The following is a 24,222-nucleotide window of genomic DNA, read 5'->3' on the forward strand; positions in this document are numbered from 1 at the left end:
AAATGCACCAGATGTCTACTCATGCGTATCCTTCTTGAACAAAATTACTCACCTCAAAATGGCTGAGGTGCAAACGATCTATGTGTGAATATTCATCAGAGACACATCGATTAGTAGATTTAATGAAGGAAGTGTGAACAATCTTGTTTTATTTTTCATTTAAAATGATCACTTTATAATTTAATGAACGATTAGAAAAACATTAACTTAGAATGTAAGTAGAACATTAACTCGAGGACTTTCATCTTAATGAGTGATACAATCAAAAATCCTACCACAGTTTTTGTGCGGCAGGATTGAAGACATAATGCCGGATGCTTCCTTTTGCAAATTAAAGAATGGTAATATATTTCTTGCCCCCTGGCTTTCGTTTTCCAAATAAAATTATTTTAACCCTCTCTTTCAGAAACTTGGCTTTACATAGACCTACCCATTTTGTTTACTCTGTTTCCACGCTCATGTTTGATCTGCCTTCGTAAACTACAGTGTTTAAGGGCCGTTCGTACTGTCTACAATCTCAATGACGGACCCGGGTCCGACACGGAGATTTGGGGAGCCCCTTGCACACAAGCAAGAATTCAACACGGCTTCCACACGGGTCTAGCGCTCTACACGGGTAAAATCTAACCCTCGTAAAAATGTACAGCCGACCCGTGAGTGTGACTAGTTTGCCCCGCCTACCCGTGTTCGATGAGACCCAGTTCCGGTTGAAATCAACACGGGTAGGGGAGACGATAGTTAAAATGGCCTTAAGGTTACCATTTCAATCAACAGTTGGACACGTGTCAAACTGCGGATTAATTCAACTTGTCTGAATAAAAAACCGAGTAGTTCGTTCCGGCACAGACCATTCATTACCTGCTGGAACCAAGTGAAACGGAAAGGGAAGGAGATTTTAAGGGGCGGAAGTTCCCGAGGGACCAAACGATACATGTTTGCATCCTCAAACAAGTTACCGGGTGATTTCAGGCGATAAAATGCGATAATGGCCAGGGCGGATGGATGGATGTCGATCGGGACGATGTGGCCATTGTGACATGGGGGGGGGGCAGTTATCAAGACTTTCTGATGGCCTCCTAGCCTGTTGAAGTTTTTCCACATTAATTTCAAGCTCAGGTGATCGTGTGCACGTTGCATACGCTATTGTATTAGTGCTGGCAGCGCCAAGGTACCTGTTTCATGTTACAATGTTTCAAATTAGTAAAGCAGAAAACATGAGAAAAACAACCTGGACTTGTACAAGGCCATTTTACAAAATACAGTTAAAAAGGCTACATTTAAACGCTTTTTGCAATTTTTAAAATCTGATTTTGTAGTGTAGCGTCATCGAAAAGCATAATGAAGGAATGGGTCTTCCTGTCATGTAATTTGCCTGTAGTGCAGGGAAATGTCTTTCTGATTCTAACCCCTTTTCGAAGGTCTCCCCCTCCCCCCTCCAAAAAAAAACTGAGAAGCTGAATTGCGAAGGACGCGGCTACGCCGTGGTCAATCCAAAGGCATGTCAAGTATCAAATAAACGATTCCATGTCTTGATCAGCCCCCAACCGCCCGATCCAGGACAAGGTAGTCTTCTGTGAATCTTTTGATCGGGAACGAAATCATGGAATTGATGAAAATCGTGCTCGCTGGCAATAACGTTTCAGTGAGAAACTCCATAAATATTGTTAGCGAAGCATTCTTGGCAAATTTGAGCAGCAAAAGTGACGCAAGATGGTGGCTGCCGATTAAACTTCAGCTTTTTTTTTACTGCTGCTAGTTGTGATTCCTTTGAGAAATTAAGATGCACACTGTTGGTGATACAGTGGGTGTTGTGCATTGCTTGGGTGCAGGAGCGTAAATCCCGGGAGGATGGGGGTATATATTCCTCCCCCCCCCTCCACACACACTTTTTTACAAGGGGATGGGCTATTGAATCATCCCCCCCCCCCACACACACACACACACATTCTTTGTGATGAGAGAAAAATGTGGATTTCGAGGTATTTTTAGTTTCGAACATCCCAACAACCAAAATGTATTCAAAAGCACTGAAAAGTGTAGAAACAAAGTACAAAACCTTTTAAAATGCGCCGTTTTGATGTAAGCACGAGTATACATATTGCTATACATCTATCTCCGAAGAGCGCCACCTAGTGTAATGTGATGTCCAGCCCCCCCCCCCCCCCTTTTGAAATTTCCATGGTCGGACATTTTTGGATTTTGGTCATCCCCCATCCCCCCCCCCCCCACTCGCCAGTACACATTAACGCCACTGCTTTGGTGTTAGGTACATATTGTGGTAACTTTTTTTTTTTAAATCTTGTCCGGTACTGTGGTTACTGTACGTTTCTATATTACAAACCGCTTCATTACAAAAATACGTCGGTGAAGGGCCAAACCCAACTTAAAATTTACTTCTCTCCGACGCAAATTCCATCCCATCAGTAATTATTGTAAGTGTGGTTGTCGATGAAATGTTGCCGCTGCGTATACTGGTTTCGACAAATTTTAGAGGTGATTCAGTTTAGTTGTTTTTGCTTGTACGCCCTCCAATTTTTTTTTCTTCGTTTCGAATATAGTCTTTTGTCCAAGTTATAACGTATACCAAGTCATGCAATAAGTTTACTCCGCAACGTGACAGAATAATGAACAACGTCAACAGGATAGATAGTTGAATTTATAATTGACTCCGTAATATTAAATTACAAAATCACGAACAGATCGAGGCAAAAGACACGACAGTGACGCCAATATAATGCAGCTAAACCAAAATTTATTCTCGGAAAATATGTTAAAATGAAACTAACATTGACTACACTAAACCTTACTTTTCACATCTGACCCCTTTTTTTACAATACGCTTTTCCAACTTTTGCATATTGAGTTTTACAATGATAGAAACAAAAATTTTCTCAGGCATACAGAATCCGATAGGAGTCTTTTTAAATGTTCGCTAGTAAGGAATATTGCTGTAACATTACATATTATTTTGTTATGATCGAGTACACGTAATGTATCTCTGATAGTGGGGGGAATATCACAGAGAGGAGCTGAATGATTTAAAGAGCAACACTAACCAGCTATTCCCAAACACGTACACTCAATGTACTTGTAAATTTAACGAGTAAGAATCACACGTGGAACATCAGATGGAAAATACAATTTTCAATTTCCCTAAAATAATGACACAAATCGTTTTCTATAGAATTGAAGTGAGGCTTGCAAGGTCATGTAATTTTCCAACATCATGTTTGCATCAAACAGACTACAAAACGCCTACATGGCCTTAGTTGGCTTGAATAAGACAGTGCTTCTTAACCTGATAATAATGGACAGACTGTGAAAGTTCTTAACTGATTTCATGGCTTCCTCGGAAGATGTCAATCTATCAAAACTTATTTAGGTTCCAAAAAGGGGTTTTCTTGAGAGTCAACCGATAGACAATGAGATAAAGTGATTTCTATATAGACTTCTTATCAGAGAATTGTTCATTGAAAGCGTGTGCTCACAGTCATGTGGCAACTGTTGTAGTTGAACCGTATACATTATAACCCCCTTGTTCGTACCGGTTTTATTGGTCGATCATTAGTTCACTCAAGCGATATCCAACAACGTACAAAATAAAGTTCAATTAAAATTGAATATGTACAACTACTCTATATTCAATTTTTGTTATAGTTTTTAACTAACATGGAACATAACGAAACCGTTCAAATGTAGTTTTTTCTTTCATTAGTACGATGCATGGACTTTTTTGTCATTTGTGTAGTCTATAAGTACATGTAGAATCACTAACGTCTGTTTCCCTTTGAATCATTTTGACTTCCAAATAATTCGGAACATCTTGCAAATTTAAGAGTGACAAGTTAATTACAAATTCAAACATTGGTATGTTCGTTGAGGTGCTTAACTGAATCTCACAGTTTATCATACATTCATTTTCTAATATCAACTTTGACAAACACTTTGTTGCATTGTTTAGTAAAAGAAGGACTGGCCCAAGCTAAATAACAAATTCTTCTAAAATATTATTATTACTATTTTCCTTTTGTTTGCAACATATTTTGGGAAACAGAGAAGCTCTAAATTAGCACAGGATATTTAACAATAATTAGACAGCTTTATTTCAAATAAGTCATACAAGTATGTCTCTTTAGTTACGTTTGAAAACTTTCGAAAACAAGAAATTGAAATCGAACATAATGCATTTTGTCTCAAAGTACACGCAACCTATTGTAAAATTAAAAATGAAAAGTGATCCGTCGAGAGATTTCAATATTTTAGTCGTGTAATATTTATCTAAGCTCCATTTAGTCACTGTCATCATAGGACTATCATTCTATACTTGAAAAAAACGAAGAAGAAGCTGATGTACATGTGCTAGGCTGTATACCTCACGGAAAGAAAAGACAAAGGACAAAACCCAATATAATAATGCGTGCAAAGTGAAAGCAAAAGAAGAGTTGACGACGTCAGTCATTTGCATTGAGTCCAATGCGTCTGAATCACTGTGATCAAGAATGCAAAATTCAACACACTGCTTGACTAGCGGTATAGATTCCATCCTCTGGCAAGTTTTGAAGCTGACCATAACATTTTGATCGGTACCGCTGTCACTGAATATCGCATATTGAACTCTGCACTCTTAACTTGAACGTCATTTCTTGTCGCTGCGCAATGCATAGGTCATTATCCTCAGTAGGTTTATTTTTGGTTAGAAAGAGACAGATTTTTCATTATTTGGTTCTGACATGAAGTTGAGTTGTCTTGACGGCAGGCTGGCTGTTGGTCTCAAGGTTAAGCTCTCACTCGTCATTTAGTTCGTTGTTCATCCTTGCCACTTCCAATAACTGCAGTTTTAAATAAACAAGAAATATAAACGACTAAAGTGCAGGTATCGTCGGTATTAAGGTAATTCCTCAAGGGACAGTGAGGACAAGTCGTACTGTTTCGGGCTTTACAGGGGCGGATCTAGCTTTCAACGGGAGGGGGGCGAGTCTAAGGCATGCCGAAGGCACGCCCTGCAGAGGGGTCCGGAAGTATGCTCTGGGAGATTTTGAAATCTACGATGCCTTCCCTGCATTCTAAGACAATTCAAGAATAAATTTTGGAACTTTAGCATTCCATTTATTATTTTCGACCCCATTTTACTATCATAACATTAGTCAGCGGCTGATTGTGTGTGTGGGGGGGGGGCACTAGATCCGCTACTGCTTAAAAAGGCCATGGGTTTTTTTTACCAACATGATACATTTGCTTCGTTTGGCTCAATTGTTGTATTAACTGTTGCTCTGAGCCTACAACTGCCCTTCAAGTGTCAATGTATAACGGTTGACCACAACAAAGCACATCTCTCTAAACTTGCTAATTGGCCGCTATGTGATCGGGAATACTTGTCTGCGATTGAGTTAAAGCGAGAAAATGTTACGTTTTACATCAGTGTGGATTTATATAATCGTTGCGTTAGGATGACTTCAATCCAAGGAATCTAGCTGCTTACGAGGTACTTCAAAATGTATCATAATGAGGGAACAGACATTTTGAAGTAAACCTTATTGTTTGGGTTTTTTTACTCAATAACTTAACCTTGGATAAAGGGAGGTTGTTTTCGATACTCGCCAAGCGTTAATCTAAAAAGTGTCTTTAATAACATTCAATTGAACTTGATTCTGTAATTGCTCACTCATCGTTGATAATATTGGTATTGGTTAGGTTATGATAGTAAATAATTCATAATTAAAATCTAAATTTCGTTGTTAAATTGCAGGGTAAATTTCTTTTCAAAAATTATATATGTTTCAAAGGCGAAAGAATATTTTCTCAACGGATGCAAAAAGAAGCACGCACTGGATTATCACTTGAAAGGTAACTTCAAGATGTTTGAGCCCTGACTAAATGCATTCTCCGAGACTAACAGGCAGGCTTCCGAAGAGATCGTTCATGTACTGACCAGATCGCTACTCTTTGCATCATCGTGGAACAGTCCATAGAATGGAACTCTTCTTTGTTCATCAACTTTATCGACTACGAGAAAGCCTTTGCCAGTGTTGACCGAGACGTGCTATGGAGGCTCCTTGACCATTATGGCATACCACCGAAGTTCATCAACCTCATCAAAAACACCTATGAGGGAATGTCGTGCAGAGATATACACAACGGTCAGCTTACCGAGGGTTTCGAAGTGAAGACGGGAGTTCGCCAAGGCTGCCTTCTTTCCCCATGCATTTCTTTTTCTAATCGTGATCAACTGGATCATGAAACGTACCACGGAAGGAAGAAGAAATGGGATACAATGGACACCCTGGGTACAGCTAGACGACCTCGACTTTGCAGACGACCTCGCCCTCCTTTCTCACAGACAAAGACAGATGCAGAACAAGTCCAACACCCTAGAAGAAGAATCAGCACCAATTGCGATGGGGATTTACGGCGGCAAGACCAAACTACTGACAGTGAATGCTGCTGGGAACACAGGAATCACTCTTGGCGGTAAAGCTTTGGAGGAAGTGAACTCCTTCGTCTACCTGGGCAGCATCATCGACAAGCAGGGTGGCACAGATAATGACGTCAGGGCAAGAATCGGTAAGGCGCGAACAACATTCCTAATGCTGTCTAAGGTTTGGAGCTCGACGAAGTACTCTACCCACACCAAGATCCGAATCTTCAACTCAAACGTCAAGTCAGTCTTACTCTTTGGCTCAGAGACATGGCGAACCACAAAAAAAAACATAATGAAGAAGATCCAAACATTTGTAAACAAGTGTCTGCGAAGAATCCTCCGCATATACTGGCAGCAACATGTTTCAAACCAGGAACTGTGGAGGAGAGCTCAACAAACCCCAATTGAGGAGGAAATCCTGAAGCGCAAATGGAGGTGGATCAGCCACACTCTAAGGAAGCCGATCTCAAGCATCACCAGACTAGCCTTGACTTGGAATCCACAAGGGAAAAGAAATAGAGGAAGACCAAAGAACGCCTGGCAGCGAGACACAATGGCTGATGCGAGACAGATGGGATACAGCCAAGGGCGGATCCAGGGGGGGGGGGGGCCAAAGGGGGCCATGGCCCCCCCCCCCCCCCCCAAAAAACGAAACCAATTTTTTTTTTTTTTATGTGACATCGCAATAAAGGCAGGCAATGAGTACACCACCATCTTTTCCTCAAAAAAACATTGGTTAAAGTGGTCAGAAATTGCCTCAGATCGCACCACAGAGCATCTAGAATCCAAACAATTTTCGGGGCCCTTAAGCGGGCCCCGAACCCCACGCCGTAATTTTTTTTACCCACTTTTTGGGGGACCAAAAATTTTTTTGGCCCCCCCCAAAAAAATTGTGTTCTGGATCCGCCCTTGGATACAGCTGGAAGGAACTGGAAAAGCTGGCAAAGAAAAGACCAAGATGAAGAGCTTTGTTGATGGCCTATGTGCCACTAGGCATCATCAAGGCATTAAGTAAGTAAGTAAATGCATTCTAATTGAAAACCTATTACCTATAATAATATTGAAAACGTCACTCAAGAGAAAGTATCGGAAAAACCACATTGTAATTACTACATCCTTGATGTGTCATCCTTTACAGGTTCAAAGCACAATATAATAACTGTTTGAAAGAATCATTGCAAATCCAGGAAGAAGAAAGTTAAACCCAGTATTTTTGTTGGGAAAACACACCAGACAAATACGGGAACAAACAAGGCCAGAATCGTGTTTATCTCGGTAATGGCTCAATCTAAAATGACCGCGTTCTTATTGCGTGCCGTTTACGCGTCTCCGTATAATTTCCGAGACTGAAAGCCAACCATTTACGGCTGCCGAGTGTGACATGATCAGTGTACCACATTACGGATGCACTGAAAACAAAGCCTTAAAAGGAGGGAAAGCACAGATATTCTCGCGTTCCACAATTCAACGATTAGATTGTGGGAAATTATAATTAATACACAATGATCGTACCACAAAAAAAGGCTCTTTTTTGACTTTATTCAATGATTCTCTTAAATTGACCCTTCCCGAAAAAAAGCTTAAATATCTGTTCTCGTGGAAGTAAAAAAATGCCATGCCAGCCTGTAAATGTATAAAAACTTGTGTCTTTTGATTATTCACCACGCTCCTATGACAGCACAAAAGCAACACACCTGCCACTGAATTTTCATGACGTCATTGTCAATGTGTCTTAACTGTTACGTAAAATTGAGTTGCAGAGCAGTGAGCAAAAATAAATTAGACCTAGGCTATACATGTATGCGCAGGCTAGGCATGGGATGAATGATACTCAAAATGTGACGCACAGAAATCAGGTCAACAACACCATGGACCGTCCCACTCCTGCACAACCTGAAGACATAAATAACCTTACAATACAGTGACCCGAACATTTATTTTGTTACACACGGGGGCTTTGAAAATTGTGATGCTAAAATCTTACAAAACAGAACTTCACAATAAATTCGAGAAACTCTAATTCTGGCAGAGACACAACTTGCCCCTTCCCCCCCCCCCCCCCCCCCCCCCGCTTGATACGCCACTAAACACGACGATTTGTCAAATAGTAAGTCCTTTTGGTTGAAACCGTAGACCATCCTTTTTAAGAAAGCGGATTAAAACAAAGAGACATTATCGCTAGAATCAATACAATGGTAATAACTCTGTTAAAGGCATGCAAATCCGGATGTGCTAGGTTTGGAAAGCTATACTGTCAGTGATAAAATTCATCAACCTTGACAGTCGTTAAAAGTGCCCATCACGTGCCAGCGCAGTTTTTCAAGGATTATTTGTTTGGTATATTTTTTTTCTTCGAATAACCAAATGTAGTACAACTCTCCGCAAACTTTAACCAAAGCAAAACATTTAAATATGTTACTCATACGCGATGTTCGGAAATTTGGAAAGTGAATTCTTTGTAATTGTCTATTTTACTATAAAGGCTTAATCTTGGTGGACAATTTTACATATAGGGCCTACTGTTTAATTTTTTTATGAGAAAATATTGTATTGCAGTACTCGTTTTTTTACATTTTTTTTAAATATTTTTTGATTAAAAAAGTTTAATTGTTGTTCATGTAACGCATGACCCCATGAGAACTAATGCGACCGATCCTGGTAAAATTAACACAAATTACATGTTAAGAATTGATTAAATAAGTTAGGTTGAAAATGGAATGTCAGTTCTGGCACACACTTGCTCACCATGTCTTATTCTGAACATGTAAAAATGTCTTGATTCATTCAATTCTACTTAACCCGTATGAGTTCCAGACTAATTCACTGCATGTCATAAACGATTAATATTTGGAGTTGACCGTTTTGGCATTTCCTGGACATGACACAGGTTTGTAAATAAGAGTTTCTTAAATGTCATTGGTACCCTTGATAATGTTCGTTAACATCATGGTCACGCATCTTTCCTGTTCCAGTCTTGCGACTGAGATATACACGCTAACATTAGCAAATGAAAGCAAATGGAATAGACCAGTGTCCCATTTGAACACGTTGAAGTAATTTGGTGGCAATACCATGAATACTGCAATGTAATTTTTGAAAGAAGGTCCCTTTGGAAATTTTAGTTGAATTTTGTTATTTGCCCCCCCCCCCGAAGGTTTAGTAAACATTTTGCGAATTCAATTACTTTGATAATTCTTTCTGAAAATGGGTGAGTTTTGCAAAGAATTGTGAGTGCCATTGAAATTATAATAATACCGTCTCTCAGACACAAGTACCGAGAGTTTCCCAAGGTATGAATAAATTTCATTATCAGTATTTTTATTTTCGATTTCAAGTCGCATGTGACAGCAGAGTATTTACATTACTGCAAAGGTACGGCATTGTATTGAGAAAGAATGATGCATTTGAGGTAACCCTGGATACATTTTATTATATTCGCCTGTTTGAACGTCAACACATATCTACATCTCCATCCACCCCTTACTCCTTTCCCCACAAAAAAAAGAAAAGAAAGACAGACCGAAATTTAAAACACATTTTCAGGCGAACCAAAATCCAAATTACTTAATTTCTTTGATTGCGCGTGTAGAAAACTGCTAATTTCCGGTAGCCACAAATAGGCCATACTTCTCAATGCCACCAAATTGCAAATGACAACTCCTCTTGGACTCTGCCTTTTTGATTTCAAAAAGATGCTCAATTGCCTTTTACTTTGTATTAAAAAAAAAGAATTGCAATTTGTTTATCAGTAAAATTTTAAAGAATGAGCCCAGGACAATTTCACAAACGGCAATTCGTCTGCTTCCGACCAAATTCCGTTTGAATCTGTTTTAAGAAAACTAGTTCTGCAGACAAAATCTGTTTTGGAATCCAGTTTTTGTGCAAATAGATTTTTAGGTGAAAACGTCAATTGACTTATTACAGAGGGGCTGAGGGCCAACTCCTACAAAATTCAACAAAAGTGTTCGCAACCTTTTGGGGTCACATTTTCCAACCGCACCTGCTTCCATCAGGAATTCTTTAAGGCGGCGGCGTCCTTTCACCTGTGCACCTGTCTGAAATACTGCAGCAGGTGAGACCCCGTCGTATATAATCACGACACACACATTGCACATGAAAACAATTTGTCCATCTGAGGTCTAAACCAGGTCACACGCAAGGGAAGCGAAGATTTCATTAAAAATCGAGCTTTTGACTTCGCCGCAACACGCCGGTACAAATTGGTTTCAGCCATAACAGGTCGGGGAAAAGGAGGAATGTTCACGTTTTCTACCATCAAAATGAGTATTACGAACAGCGATCGATGAACACCAAGCTTGTCATTTCATAAAACACTTGACTTTTATATTAGGAAATATTTCTTTTAGACGAGCCACATCAATGGCTGCATCTTCTTTCCAAGTTAATCTGCATTATATGCGATCCAGTGCCCTGACTTTGAGCAAACAACACAGGACACCCAATCCTTCTGAAACACAAGGTCACTTTCACGCGTGAATGTTGAACAGGTGGAAGTCGATTAATTACACATCACAAGAAATCCTTCACGGGTTTCGATCATGATTAGTCTTTCCTCCAGCCCGTTTAATTTGCTGCCATTTGAATGGCTGTAAACATGTCCCATCTAGAATTTGGAATTCTTCACTCAAAATTGCCCGACTATATTCCTTTTTACCCCGTTCGTGTTTACCAATGACACGTTATTGACAGCCTACCATTGACTGTAGAAAGCTTGCGCCGAACCATTTCGTAGATTATGTGCATACTCGCGAACAGGTTTTCTTTAGAAAGCACTCAACTTAGATGAATAATGTCTTCTTTTCTGTTAATGTAATTTATTTGAGTTGTATGTACATGTTAGGCCAAATACCCTCAATACAACTTGCTATTGTCGTTTGCGTTTACTTTTGCCCAAGGGTGGAAAGTGCGGGCGAATTCATGGTTGTGTGATGGTTATCGACATTCCAAAGCCCGTTCTCGTGTACATGTAGACACAACATTGTTTGAATACGCCCTGTGATGCCAGCTTGCAAACAGATCTACAGCACGGCGCCTCAAACCAAAAACGCGCGTCCCAGCTAAACCGTTGAGAATATTGGGTCATATGAAAAGAAAAAAAAGAAGCAAATGCTAGGAAGTACAAGCAAACAGCAAAAGCATTTACTTTGGAGTAAAAGCATTCAGGAAAAGCAAATGCTTCGTCGTCGTTCGTATGATGCTTCCGTAGCTAAATCACACGGGAATTACCAATTCTTGCAGCCATTTGGCTGTATCTTCATCTAGCTCGATCAGACGGTGGGACCGTGAGGGGCTTGAAGATGGGGCAGGCTTGCAGGATGTGTTCTATTGTCTGCGGAGACCCACAAGAGCACATGTCACCGTCACACGCACCAAGTCGCATGCTTGAATCGGTATGAATAAAAGTTTTCTTTTACTGTTCAGCAATAAACCAGACAGCATGGAAGCAAATGCTTCTTTGATTGATTGCATGGACGAATGGTTGTCAACAATAGTATATCTTTTGTATGTGTGTAGGCTATTGCACCAGTTTGTTTATGGTGTAAATCGAGGATTTTCTATTGCTCCTCTTCCCTTTTCTTTTGTTTATACTTAACTTTTTCGCAACAGCTCTCATTGTTTTTTTTGCAAGTTTTCTAATCGAGGTCATCCTCGATTTTGTTCCTGTCCTCAATTCATCGATGATGTTGCACGTGTGTGTCCTCGATTTACACCATAAACACGGACTGGCACACGCACACACAAGCAGCCTTTAATACATACTTGTGGGAAGACCTTTGTTTCCCTTCTGTTGTTCTCCTTTGTTTCTATTGAAATCCATAACGTATTCCTTATGGGACAGATTTTTAAAGACATCCTTGTGGGGTCTATCGTTCTGTTGTGTATTCTACCCCATAATAGGAAGCATGTACATTATACAGAGTTTACATGTAGGGTAACAGAGTCCAAATCATCAAGGTGATGTATACAGTACAGCAGTGAATTTAATCCTTAAATCCATTTCAAATGATGAACATTTTCGCCTGTTGAAGTATGCAGAAATTTTACTTTCGTGAAACTTGTTAAGCGCCACAGTGTCCTGTAGACAAAGTCAAATTTGCCTAAACAAATCCAGAAACATATTTCAGCCGGAAAGAAAATCTTACCAAAATTCAATATACAAAGTTTTTTTGGTTAGAAAATGTATTAAATGTTGAAAAAATAAAATTAAACGTTTGAAAAGATTCAGGTCTACCTCTTAAATGTAATAAATATTGAAAATAAAATTAAACGTTTGAAAAGATTCATTACCTAACAAATCATTAACCCTTTACGAACATATTTGCTTAATTTAAAAACATTAAATTTATAAATTCTGCCATTTTTGCGCAAAGGTATTTGCCTTATATTTTTAAGGTAGCCCCGAAACAACCTTGAAAAATTACCAGTAAATACCTGAAACATGAAGCTGGATTTCTGTAGCTGCTTCATTCGAAATCAAGTAAACAATAGTAGTCAAGCAAATGCTAAAAAAAGTAAATACTTGCAGTTTTGTTAGCAAATGTTTTTCAGTCAAATCGGTCTCATAGTTTTTATTCATACAGATGCGAGTAAATCTTTTAAAAATGGTAGCAAAAGAAAATCCCAAGTTATAAACATACGGCCCAATATTTTAGCGAAAAGATTAAATCGGTGTTGTAATTAAGCAATTTAATCAGGTCGTCCAAATAACATGAGAAAAACCGAAACTGTGTACAATAGACAGAAACTTTTACACATTTCGTTTTGAAAATTACGACCAGGATGGACAGGCGTAGTCGCATATAGACCTGAGACACGCTTTGCTTACATGTGCACTTTCTTATGGGAGTTTAGTGTGTCTAAACAAACTCCCATAAGAAAGCACACACGTAAACAAAACGTGACAATATGTTTCCGGCCAATTTGGTCGCCTTCAAGAAGATATCATGATGTATTCATGCCTGTCCCACTTAGGCCTACCTCTTAAATGTATTAAATACTGATAAACATACGGCCCAATACTTTAGCGAAAAGATTAATGTCGGTGTTGTAATTAAGCAATTTAATCAGGTCGTTTTTCTCATGTTATTTATAACATGAGAAAAACCGAAACTGTGTACAATAGACAGAAATTTTACAGATTTCGTTGTAAAAAAAACATAAATTAAACCCTCCATGTTTATATTTTTAACTTGCAGACATCTACTAAATATTTTGGCATGCAGTGTTTGATTTCCCAATTGTATAACTATTAAGTGAATAATTCATTACCATGTCAGGGTATGAAGAAATGCCTTCAAAAATATCTAAAGGCAATGCCCTCATTATTTGTTAGTATGCCATTGCGTATGTGTAGATTTTAATGCAATATCTAAATCTGCGCTCTTACCCCACAGTATAATACATGTATAGTACTTAGATATTGCCCTTCCATCACCTTTTTCACGTAAATACAACAGCACAAGACGGGCAATGAGCGTAAAACGCGCAGTGTGTATAATGGAGTCAGGTAGCCCCCCCCCCCCCCCCCCCGCGTGTTTGAATTTCGTATTTGTGTTAGTCGCCATTCTCCCCAATGTTGACAAGAACTCACCGCTCCTGCACGCTGTGTAGGTAAAAAGGCATTTGTGGCCTTCCGTGGAACAAATCTGTTAGTAGGCCTAGACCAAAAACAGCAAGTACATTTTCCCTTTTGGAGGTGGCCCAATTTTTCTTGAAGGAACTAAAATAACGATCACCCCAATTGAACCTCGACAATGTCCGCTAGCGCTCAGATAGCATTTGAAAATTACGACCAGGATGGGCAGGCGTAGTCGCATATAGACCTCAGACATAATGACGTCGCGCTTTGCTTACATGTGCACTTTCTCATGGGAGTTTAGTGGGTCCAAACAAACTCCCATAAGAAAGCACACACGTAAACAAAACGTGACAATATGTTTCCAGCCAATTTGGGCGCCTTCAAGAAGATATCATGATGTATTCATGCCTTCCAACTTAGGCATACCTCTTTTTTTTTCTTTCTATTTATAAAAATACTAAATGGGGTGGCGCACTTCCTCGCGGCACTGCCCGCCCTGGACCCCTCCCCCTCTCAATTACGCAACTGCTTGAATATGTAGGGCTATAGGATTGATGAGAGGTGTTTATAAGAAGGGTAGAGTATGTTATAATGTACAAGCATTACATTCACTGTGTGGACTTCCGAACAAAAGATGTCCACATAAACCAGGTAGCAGCGACGTTGTGTGGACTTGCCCTCGTCCACACAATGTTTCCCCCTCTCTGGAAAACAGATTTAGAGGCAATTTTGGGGTTAGGTTTATTTATGGCAAAATGAAGAGAAACACTAAAGGGAATCATAGAAAAACAAATTTGGTTGAAAGAGTTTTCACAGTGCGAGTAAAGCGTGTTTTTTTCACAGGTTTTTCTCAACTACACGAAAATAAAAGAATGTCCACACTAGGTATGTAACGTAAACATGCATGTTTTCCTGAGGGTTATAGAAGAAATGGCGTATATTTCGGAGGACCTGCTTGAAATTGAATTTACACGTTCTTGAAGTTTCACTTTGATGCACTACAAAATGGCGTGGTTTGTTTTTTGGACTCACAGCTTCACGCCCGGCTTAATTAATGAGAAGACATATATACGCCATAAATAACAGCGGTCTTTCGTCAGCAATGACCCAAAACCGTGACAGAAATTACCTTCTAAGTGACATGCATGTTGTCAACTTACATGTAGTGACAGCTGGATTTCTGGTAACAGGCAACGTGTAAATATGTGAGTTAATGGGACTGGAGACAAAGACTAATGCCTTAACAAACTAAATAATGGAACATACCTTTGAAAGCATATGCCTTTTCCCTGGTGAAAGACGAGCAAGATACCAAGCTAGTGGATTTTGCACGGGCTCTGTTTCAAGCTACAAGGCACAAGGTAAACAAAGACATAGCTTACAGGGTTTGTTTTTCAATGAAACTGCAGGTATAAAGATTAATATGTTAATCTAATAGCGTTATTTCAAACCTAAAATAGACTCTCTTAGCTTTGCGGTGTTCAAGAGCTCATGGTTAACTCGGCAATGGGGAACATGTCCATTGCATGGATATCTTTAGTGCGTGGTCAAAGACTTTTTCGCTTTATTTGCCATAATTATGGCATGATGCAGTTGACTTCCAAATTCAGAAATGTCCAGTTCAATTGACTTCCGCTTGAACTGAATGTTTACGGAGGAATTCGTGCAGTTTTGAGTAGTTTTCACCTTAACGAATTTATGTTGTGTTGGAAGAACAGTGTCTGCATTAAACCGTACCCTAGCTCGTTTGGAAGTTAAGTGCCCAAGTCGGGTCTATCGTTAGACGGACGGAAGAATGTAGCCCTTACGACCACCCCTAGTCCCTGCACTAATATCACCCTCCTTCCATATTGAAATACCCTGGTAATCCCGGTATCCATCCGAGGCATGGCAAACAAGTTAGCGAGGTTTTACAATAAGGATGACTTGAGTCACTTTGTACCCCAACAGTGTCATTGGTGACTGTCCCTTTACTGCCAGGAATGGAATTATATCATCCTGCTTATATTTATAAAACTGATTCCAATTTTTCTCATGGTTTCGTATAAAATAACTAATGTCAAGTACTATAATGCGCGAAAACCACTCAGAATTTTCAAAATAATTAAACCGACGAACAAAACACAACACAAATGCCGTAATGAAATCGCCTTATAAAATAAATGATCAAGTACTGCTCGAATGCTCGTGTAGATTTACCTCTTCTGAATCTGCGGCGCCATCCATCAGGTTAAGGTAGTGTTGAGGCCTTATGTCAGTCTGTGATCTTTTACCATCTGTGAATCATAAAGACATAATAGAATAGCTGAATGAGTTGGTTTCATGAGAGACTATCAATCAGTGTTGTATTCCAGCCCTTCCAGTGGCGTAGCCACGGGGGGGGGGGCGTGGGGGCGACAGCCCCCCCCCATGAAACCTTGTCGCCCCCCCCCCCCGTCGCCCCCCCCCCCACACTGAGATTTTGAGTTTCTAAAAAAATTATCATTGATCTACATGACGCCCCCAATGAAAGGTTCCAGCCCCCCCCCCCCCCCCCCCCCCCCCCCCCCCCCTCCACTGAAAAATTCCTGGCTTCGCGACTGAGCCCTTCACAAGTCATTTCACGAGTCTTTCATAAGTCCAACCACAAGTAACGGGATGACCAATGACAAAGTAACGCTCATCTAGCCAGTGACTTGAGACTGAACTGACTTGTGGTAGACTTGTGATGGAGTTACAGGGACTTGTGGTGACTCGTGATAGTCTCGACTATAAGACTGGTATCCATCGGTTTGTATTTACACCATTGAATAATCTCTAAGGATGTCCGATCTGGTCTTCTTTGGCCATGCATTTGAATTAAGGCATCGATTTAAGGAATGTCGTTCTAAAAACTGATGAATACAAACAGGCCTTATATACATGTAATTCATAACCTGTGATGGAAGTCTAATCTTATTTGTGTAAATTATTACGAGCATTGTACGTTGAATGTTTTCTGCTAAAAGTTAGTTTTCGAGACCCAGATCCACGGATATTCTCCCAGCTTTAATATTTTCCCCATAATTTTTTTTAATGCTGAAAATTAGCTTCCCTAAAATCGGAATGTAAATATTTTTAGCAACCAAAAAATGCACAAAAAGCGCGGCGCTTTTTGACCAATAAAACAACAGCGAGTTGGATAAGTCCGTCCATAATGTGTATATGTTGTGCATCGTTATGAAAACATGTCCATTCTCTTTATGCTTGATTAAACTTTCCGTTTGTCCCTCACCCGACAATGTTTAGGTATAATCTTTGCATTTAATTAACTTTTAGTTATATCTGTGAACAATGGCTCTAAGGTCGCTAAGAATGATTCGTCAATGAATCTTCCAATTCATGGCATCCATTCTAAAGAAGTCACACCACTCCTTTTCCCATATCAAGTGGCGGCAATCAAACGACTTTGATTCAGAAATTAATTCAATAATAATGGCACCATAAGCCTAAATGGACCGTTTGAAATGAATTTCAGAGGCGCGTGAATCTATGTTCAATATCTTCGAGAAAAAAAAACAATTGGGAAACGTAGAATCCTTTAGGTGTAGATTTGAACGAAAATGTTGATATATTTGTTTTAAGGTACAGTAAACCATGAAGGGTCACGTGTCGTCGAACCTATGACTTTTGGTTGTTTTATTTTCATGAATTGTCCAACCTATATTTTAATTGAATGTGTTCGCCCTTATGCAGAATGCTTATCAAAACAACCTGGAATTTAAAAAGGTTTGCGAATAAACATTTTATTGAAAATTTGGTAGAAAAGAGTACCACAAGAGTCCCAATCATTCATCTTACTCATGTCATGAGAACACAAATTTATACAAAACTCTCAAAGGTGTCATAAAAATGTGGGACCTTTCGACAACATAATCCATTATTGTTTGGCGCAATTACAGTCTTTTAATGTGTTGTTTCTAACATGCGTTCTCGTGCGGTTTTTAATATATCTGATGGTGAACGAAACTGTTTACGTTAGTCCTGTGCCATCCAATACACCGATTTCATGCGATTCTTATCAGATGGTAACATTTCGTAATTTAGGTACATGACTGAGTGTATCCAAAATGTGTATTTATCTGATTGTTACATGGGATTATTGTCAAAACACTGATCACGATTAAAAGGTAGCCTTTTCATACAATTTGTTGAGTGGCAAAAATATCATACGGTATTACCTGCACTAAATAAAATTAATGCGAAAAAAAATGTTAAAGACATGTATTTTCTGTGCTATGTTATTTTTTTTTGGTTTTTTTTATGATGTTAACTTTCTAGCAATACACTTTGAATGAGAAATCGACCGAAAATAATTCACTCACGTTTAGTTAAAGTTGGTATTAACTTGCTTTTTCAAAATTTCGATTTTCTTTTCCGAACAAATATTCAAGGAATATAATGTCCTGTAACAAATAAACTTGCTTGTCTGCATTTGCAGGCCTTTTTACAGTTTTAACAATGGCGTAGGCCTAATGAGGATGATACTATACCTCGCAGGAATGACAATATGATAGAAATGTACCGCATGGATATTGATTACAGTGATAAAAGCATAGGCTATGCCGTCGTTTATGTTGTAATTGCGTCAATTAATCTGAAGGCTATTCGACACAACGTACATCCTTTTTTTTTACTGAAAAGGAGTAATTATTTCACCATTAAGCCTTTTTGTATCAGGGGCCCACTTATACACCGGGGGATTTAGGGGGCGGGGCCGGTGGCGCCCCCCCCCCCTTGGGCCGCCAACACCCCCCCCCCCAACAACCCGCCCCCCGACACCCCCCACCCAGCGTAAAAATTAGAACCCTTTATTTCTACCAACACCAATACTAAAATGCGCTCAACATGCCCTCGGGTCTGACGCCCCAAAGGAGGATTTTTTGCATCCCGGAAAATGTCTAGATCCGTCGGTGCGGGCACAATCCTTAATCGTTCACATCTACGTCGACTTAAGCCACCCCAAACACTTATAACACAATTACTTTAAACTCCGATATTTGGTATTTGGGAAGATTGAACTGTTTTGATATTGTTCTTGCAGTCAAAAATAACCGTTGATCGGTAAAGAGAAATTCAATGGAAATGAGTATACGAAGTGTGCCGTCTTATCGCCAGCTGGCAACTGACCGGGCCTTAGTTTTGCTGTAGATGCCGGCATATCACAGTAACTGGCAAAGAGACTATAGAATTATAAATATTGGTAACGATAAGCTACGTGCTGTCGTAATGGACTGTTCACAGATAATCATGTTGTTTGCATTTTAACCCCCCAAAATGGCATCACAATACACACTAATGGCAATCCGTGATAAATGGGCAGTTTGTTGAAACGAAACGCGGCAACGCGCCCCTACTTACGACTTGCAGATGAAGCTCCTTAACAAAGCATATATTTAGTCACCTAGGCCATCTCCAGGTTCTCAATAACCCATCTTATCAAGTGCGTTAAAATCTTACGTTAAAGTGTTAAGTCGACGTTAAGTACAGACAACAGGGATACTTAGTCGATAAAAGAGGTATTCCTGGATTCGCATTCAGGTTTTCATCGATTACATTGAGTTCCGGTAGTGTTATACTCTTTAACGTCAGAAATCTGTGACATACTAAAAGAATCGTTTGCAGTACATGTACTATAAGTTTGGTGCGGATAAAAAAGTTAGTGCCTATATACAGCGATATTGTGTACTTTCTTGTATGCAAGTAGTAATGAAGTCATTGTCAAGGATGTGGCCGAGAGTTATGAGACGGTTGGTTGGCAACTGAAAGTTATCTAAAAGAAGAGGAATCTGGAAAATGTAGCCCACAATAACTGTGATTATTTTTTCGCCATGTTAAATGATGCGTGGCACCTTAAATTTCAAATGGAACAACAACCAACAACAATTTTTTTAGAAAAATCCAAAAAGAAACTAAAGGTAAATAGAGATTTAAAGGCATCATAGGATTATTTGCTTTTCATGCATTTTGTTCGTTTCCAATAAACATCACTAGAAGAATGTTCAAACCTAACCTCTTAAAGTTTTAGCTCAGTGGATGTTACACTTTTTGAGAAAACAGTGGGAAAAAAACATTCACAGCCTTTGATCACGAAACACGATTTCTTCAATAGCACTCTTTATTTTTTAAAAGAAACTATATTATAGTCAATTGACTGATCGTTGCAAATCACCTACAAATTCTTGATTTCTTCTAAATGACAGCAAGCCAGACGGAATAATTTCACGGGGCTTTTAGTACCAGTACGATATTTAAACCATAGCGTTGTGATAATAATTCGGTAGGTTACTTTTGGGATAAATGTGCAAATGAAACAATTACATTTTATTTAGGCCGCCCTCGTGTCTACCTTGCGACGACACATAACAGTCGGCGATTGACTTTTCAGGATCAAGCTGCATCTGAGGTACGACCGTCTGAGTCGACGTTACGTCATTTCGTTCCGAAATCTGGACTAAGCTGTTGAATGGTCAATTTGGATGCCATGTTTTTTGTAATACAACGATGGGCATGGAGATCTAACAAAGCTCAACATTGGCTTTCAAAACGGCTTACCAAAGACCCAATATAGAAGGCGCGGTTAGGCGCCCGATGAATGGTCAGAATCTCGGGGTTAAGACGCAGTCTATAGTTGGATAATTAATCGCCGAATCTGCTCGCATATCATAGACCCTTGCTGTGCAAGGGAATATTCCATAGACTACTTGATCCACGAGAATCACACGATTTCTTAGTTTTGTGACCTGAGCATGACTTTTCTGCTTGATGCCGATGGTTCCGTCGTGGCGCAAGCAAATCGCTGGACGACCCGAGGCCGCCCTAAAGGCCGCCCTAAAGGCTAGCTTTAGCGTCGTACGCGTAATGCAGTCGGTAATGCGCCCGATACTTGATGTCGCCTTCTTGCATTTCCACGATTGATGGACTTCACAGCAAGCATTAGAAATGTACACTTTGGTTAACGACAATATAGAAAAGTTGTTTGTAAAATATTTGCGAAAATAGGCGATTTTTGCTTTCAATTTTTCCCCATTGACATGTCCCGTAAACCAATTTCAATCCCGACTACGACATCCCTACATGACTTTGTGGGGCTTTTGCCCAGTTTATTTTCAGGCTCTCTTGTCCATATGACCTCTTCAGGATGTAGGCCTCGGCTCCATTTTCTACTTTCGAGAGGAACCTGACATTAAACTGAAATACATAACAAAAATGTACTGTGGGCCATATTTCTGGCACTATACATGTAGTTTAATTATGTGCAGCATTTTCCCTTTGACTGCTTGGTAGCGGGCCTCGGCAAGCGCAGACATTGCTTTCTATATCTCGAAGTCTTCGTTAACATGAACAGCGATATAGCAGCCGTTATCAAAAAAATATTTTGTTCGAAAACAAATATGGTATTTTGTACAACAAACAGATATTGTCAACCCCAGTTCACCTACCCATTAACCCCTAAAGGGTAGGGGCTTCTGATGAAATTTATGCGAACATTTTTTTTTTGTTAATTAGCGATTTTTGAAAGAGAATAACATCCCTATAAGATTACCTAGAAATGACAAAGTACCCAGAACATGATTTAGCGCAAGTGTCCACAGTAATGTGTACCGCCGTAATGCATTATTAGCCGCACTGCTCATAAGACTAATGCCCCTATTACAAAGTCGTTTAGTTTCTAATCACCGCCAACGAAACATGGCTTATACAGGATCTTAGCAGAGGCCTTGAATTCATTAAAAGCTGAAGCACCTTGCCAAACAATAACCTATGGAGGATTTCTTGATAAATTGATCAATTTGTTAGAATTACAGATGTCATATCAGGCAGCGTCTCGTAACAATACGTGGGGCTTGCTGAAATACAGCTGCCCTACCACTGCTTGATCCTTAAGATAAGGCACTTCAAGCATAAGTGTATTGACTTATGAATATTCAGTTTCACTTTGGTTTCTGTCCACCCATAATATTTCGCCTGATAATATCTACGACCCTGATATAGTATTTGAAGTAATGATGACTTTGACTTTCCAACTAAATTTTTGCCTTACTTGGGTCATCTTGTATACGAGTGTGTTTGCAAAATAGCCACAGTTCTCTCGATAACCTATAGAGTATTGATTAGGATTAGGATTTTTCTTTGATAGTTGCTACTATCAACGAAGCTAATTGCATAAAGTGCCCTCGGTGGAACCGAAAATGACACACTAGAGGTACACACTTCACCATATAGGACACTTCTAAGACGTTTTAGTAGTTTTTTTATGGGCAACAAAGCAACACCAAGCAACAAAGGATGACAGCCTCAACAATCAAAAACTTTATATTCAGTTTAATCGATGGAAGAAACGAATTTGTGTCAGATCATCCCCTGTGGTATGGGGCTGAAATACACAAATCCAATTTCACAATTACTGGGACGCTGCCAGAGTCGTACATAGCGAGAGTTGCGACATGAGGGGTGTCGACTTGCAACGTTATCTAAATCTCATTGTCAACGACATTGACAAAAAAAATTAAGGAACATGTTGACTGTGAACGAAAGTCCCACAGCCGTGCGTTCACTACGCGAGCTGAGTTAAATCCAAAACGATGGTTGTCGCAACTCTCTCTAAAAACGGCTCTGGACTTTCCTATGCCTTTTAACACGGAGCTTCTTATTCATCAAATTTGAAAAGAAAAATAGAAGGCTAACCAGGCTCACGACAATAATATTCGAAATCAAAAACGAATTATGTGAAACAATGCATCTTCAGAAATCCTTGATACCACTACATGATTACGCTGATAGCTTGATACTAAGACCATGCATGCAGGCAGGGTCACTCACAACAAATCTTGATGGGTAAATTTCATTTATTGTTTTCATAGTGCGAGAATTAAAGAAGCTTTGAAAAATTAGATTATGCAAAGGAACGACCAATGGCAATTTGGCGAGGGTAGCAGTGTGATGTAACGGTGAGTCCTGACATTCAGGGGTGTCAAGACTCTGAATAGTTAGAGAGAATGGGAACATTTGATCCTAAGCCAGGGTGGTGTTTCCGAAGTCATATGCAAAGGTAAGACACATTTCAAAGTACCCACTTTATCGATTACCTGAGAGATTCCCATTGTGTCAGGGAGGATCTATATTACATGACAAATATTTCCCTTCCCAATGGCACATATTTTTACGGAAAATTAGTTGAATCGATATAGATTGTAAAAAGTCATGAAATCTGTGCACAATATTAAAGTTGAAAGAACTTACATGCCGGTCCAAAGATTCTGTTGAAGTTTGTTCGAGGTTGTGCAAGGCACATTACCGAGAGGCACATGATAGCCACGGCTAGCCGCTGAGATGCGTTCACCATCGTTGACAGAAGAAGAAAGAAATTTATTTACAAGCCTCTACCAGAAACTGCCTAAATTTCAGCCTCAGAGAAGACGGCACTAGTGCTGGCTGAATCCCAGCCCTGCGTGATACCCCAGTTGCAAACTCGATTCTTGCCCGATCACGTTTCGTGAACGGTTAAGATGGTTTTGTAACGTCGCCTCTCCCCTGGTCTTCTCTTGTTCTTGCAGTTTTTCCTCCTGTTCCGTCTAGAGCCCAGTCGTGTTTTCTTCTGCACACTTGCCGGACTGGAGGGGCCCTTATATATGGGCAATCTTCGTCGGCAAACTAACCAGGCGACATGATGTGATTTGGCCTTGTCAGCTCAGTCAGTTGTATAGCTAAAAGACGCAGGCGGACGGGCGGTCTCTCGTACGTCCAAAGACGAGATTTTCTAGAAATTGAGCGCCATTCAGCGGGTCGTCAATTCATAATACATGAATGGGCTTCATTTTGGCGCCCTTCAAAACATCAGGAGGGGGCTAGATTAAGTGAAAGCTGGCTCGGGTATCACAGTTCATAATCTCAGTAGTTCATCAACTCATCCATCGTTGGTCAATGACATCGTGTTAGCCTAAACAATCTATCAATCAACAACACTTGGCAAGAAATGAAATACATGTAAGTACACGTGTTTTTGACAACCTTTTTCTTCTGCGCGCATTTATTTGAGGAATTTACAAATCTTGTTGAAAAGTATGGTTCAAGACGAGAACTATACATCGTTTTTTAAATATTTTTCTTCTTTCCGGTAATTAGTTTATTATTGACAGAGAAAGGGGGAGAGGGTAGTTGCGATATAACCCCCCCCAAAAAAAAA

The 24,222-nt window shown here is 39.7% G+C and overlaps 1 protein-coding gene across 1 annotated transcript; it reads right to left on the reverse strand.

Annotated features, from left to right (window-relative positions):
* Positions 1-2,732: 2,732 nt before the first annotated feature.
* Positions 2,733-23,725, reverse strand: LOC119721058. The gene is made up of 4 exons (XM_038190930.1): positions 23,280-23,725; positions 16,218-16,294; positions 15,285-15,365; positions 2,733-4,829 (listed from the first exon to the last, which is right to left on the reverse strand). Exons 1-4 carry the CDS (start codon positions 23,380-23,382, stop codon positions 4,785-4,787), a joined length of 306 nt encoding a protein of 101 aa, XP_038046858.1. The 5' UTR covers positions 23,383-23,725; the 3' UTR covers positions 2,733-4,784.
* Between the last annotated feature and the right edge of the window lie 497 nt (positions 23,726-24,222).

The sequence above is a fragment of the Patiria miniata genome, unplaced genomic scaffold (assembly GCF_015706575.1).
Source record: "Patiria miniata isolate m_02_andy unplaced genomic scaffold, ASM1570657v1 HiC_scaffold_9, whole genome shotgun sequence".
NCBI classification, from domain to species: Eukaryota; Metazoa; Echinodermata; class Asteroidea; order Valvatida; family Asterinidae; genus Patiria; species Patiria miniata.

Bases quoted from the DNA above. Each gene is read 5' to 3' on its own strand.
- LOC119721058 (XM_038190930.1), bottom strand. From the start codon at position 23,382: ATGGTGAACGCATCTCAGCGGCTAGCCGTGGCTATCATGTGCCTCTCG. The intron at 16,295-23,279 runs GTAAGTTCTTTC...TATGATTCACAG, and splicing joins CAGAATCTTTGGACCGGCAT to ATGGTAAAAGATCACAGACT. The intron at 15,366-16,217 runs GTAAATCTACAC...TGTGCCTTGTAG, and splicing joins GCGCCGCAGATTCAGAAGAG to CTTGAAACAGAGCCCGTGCA.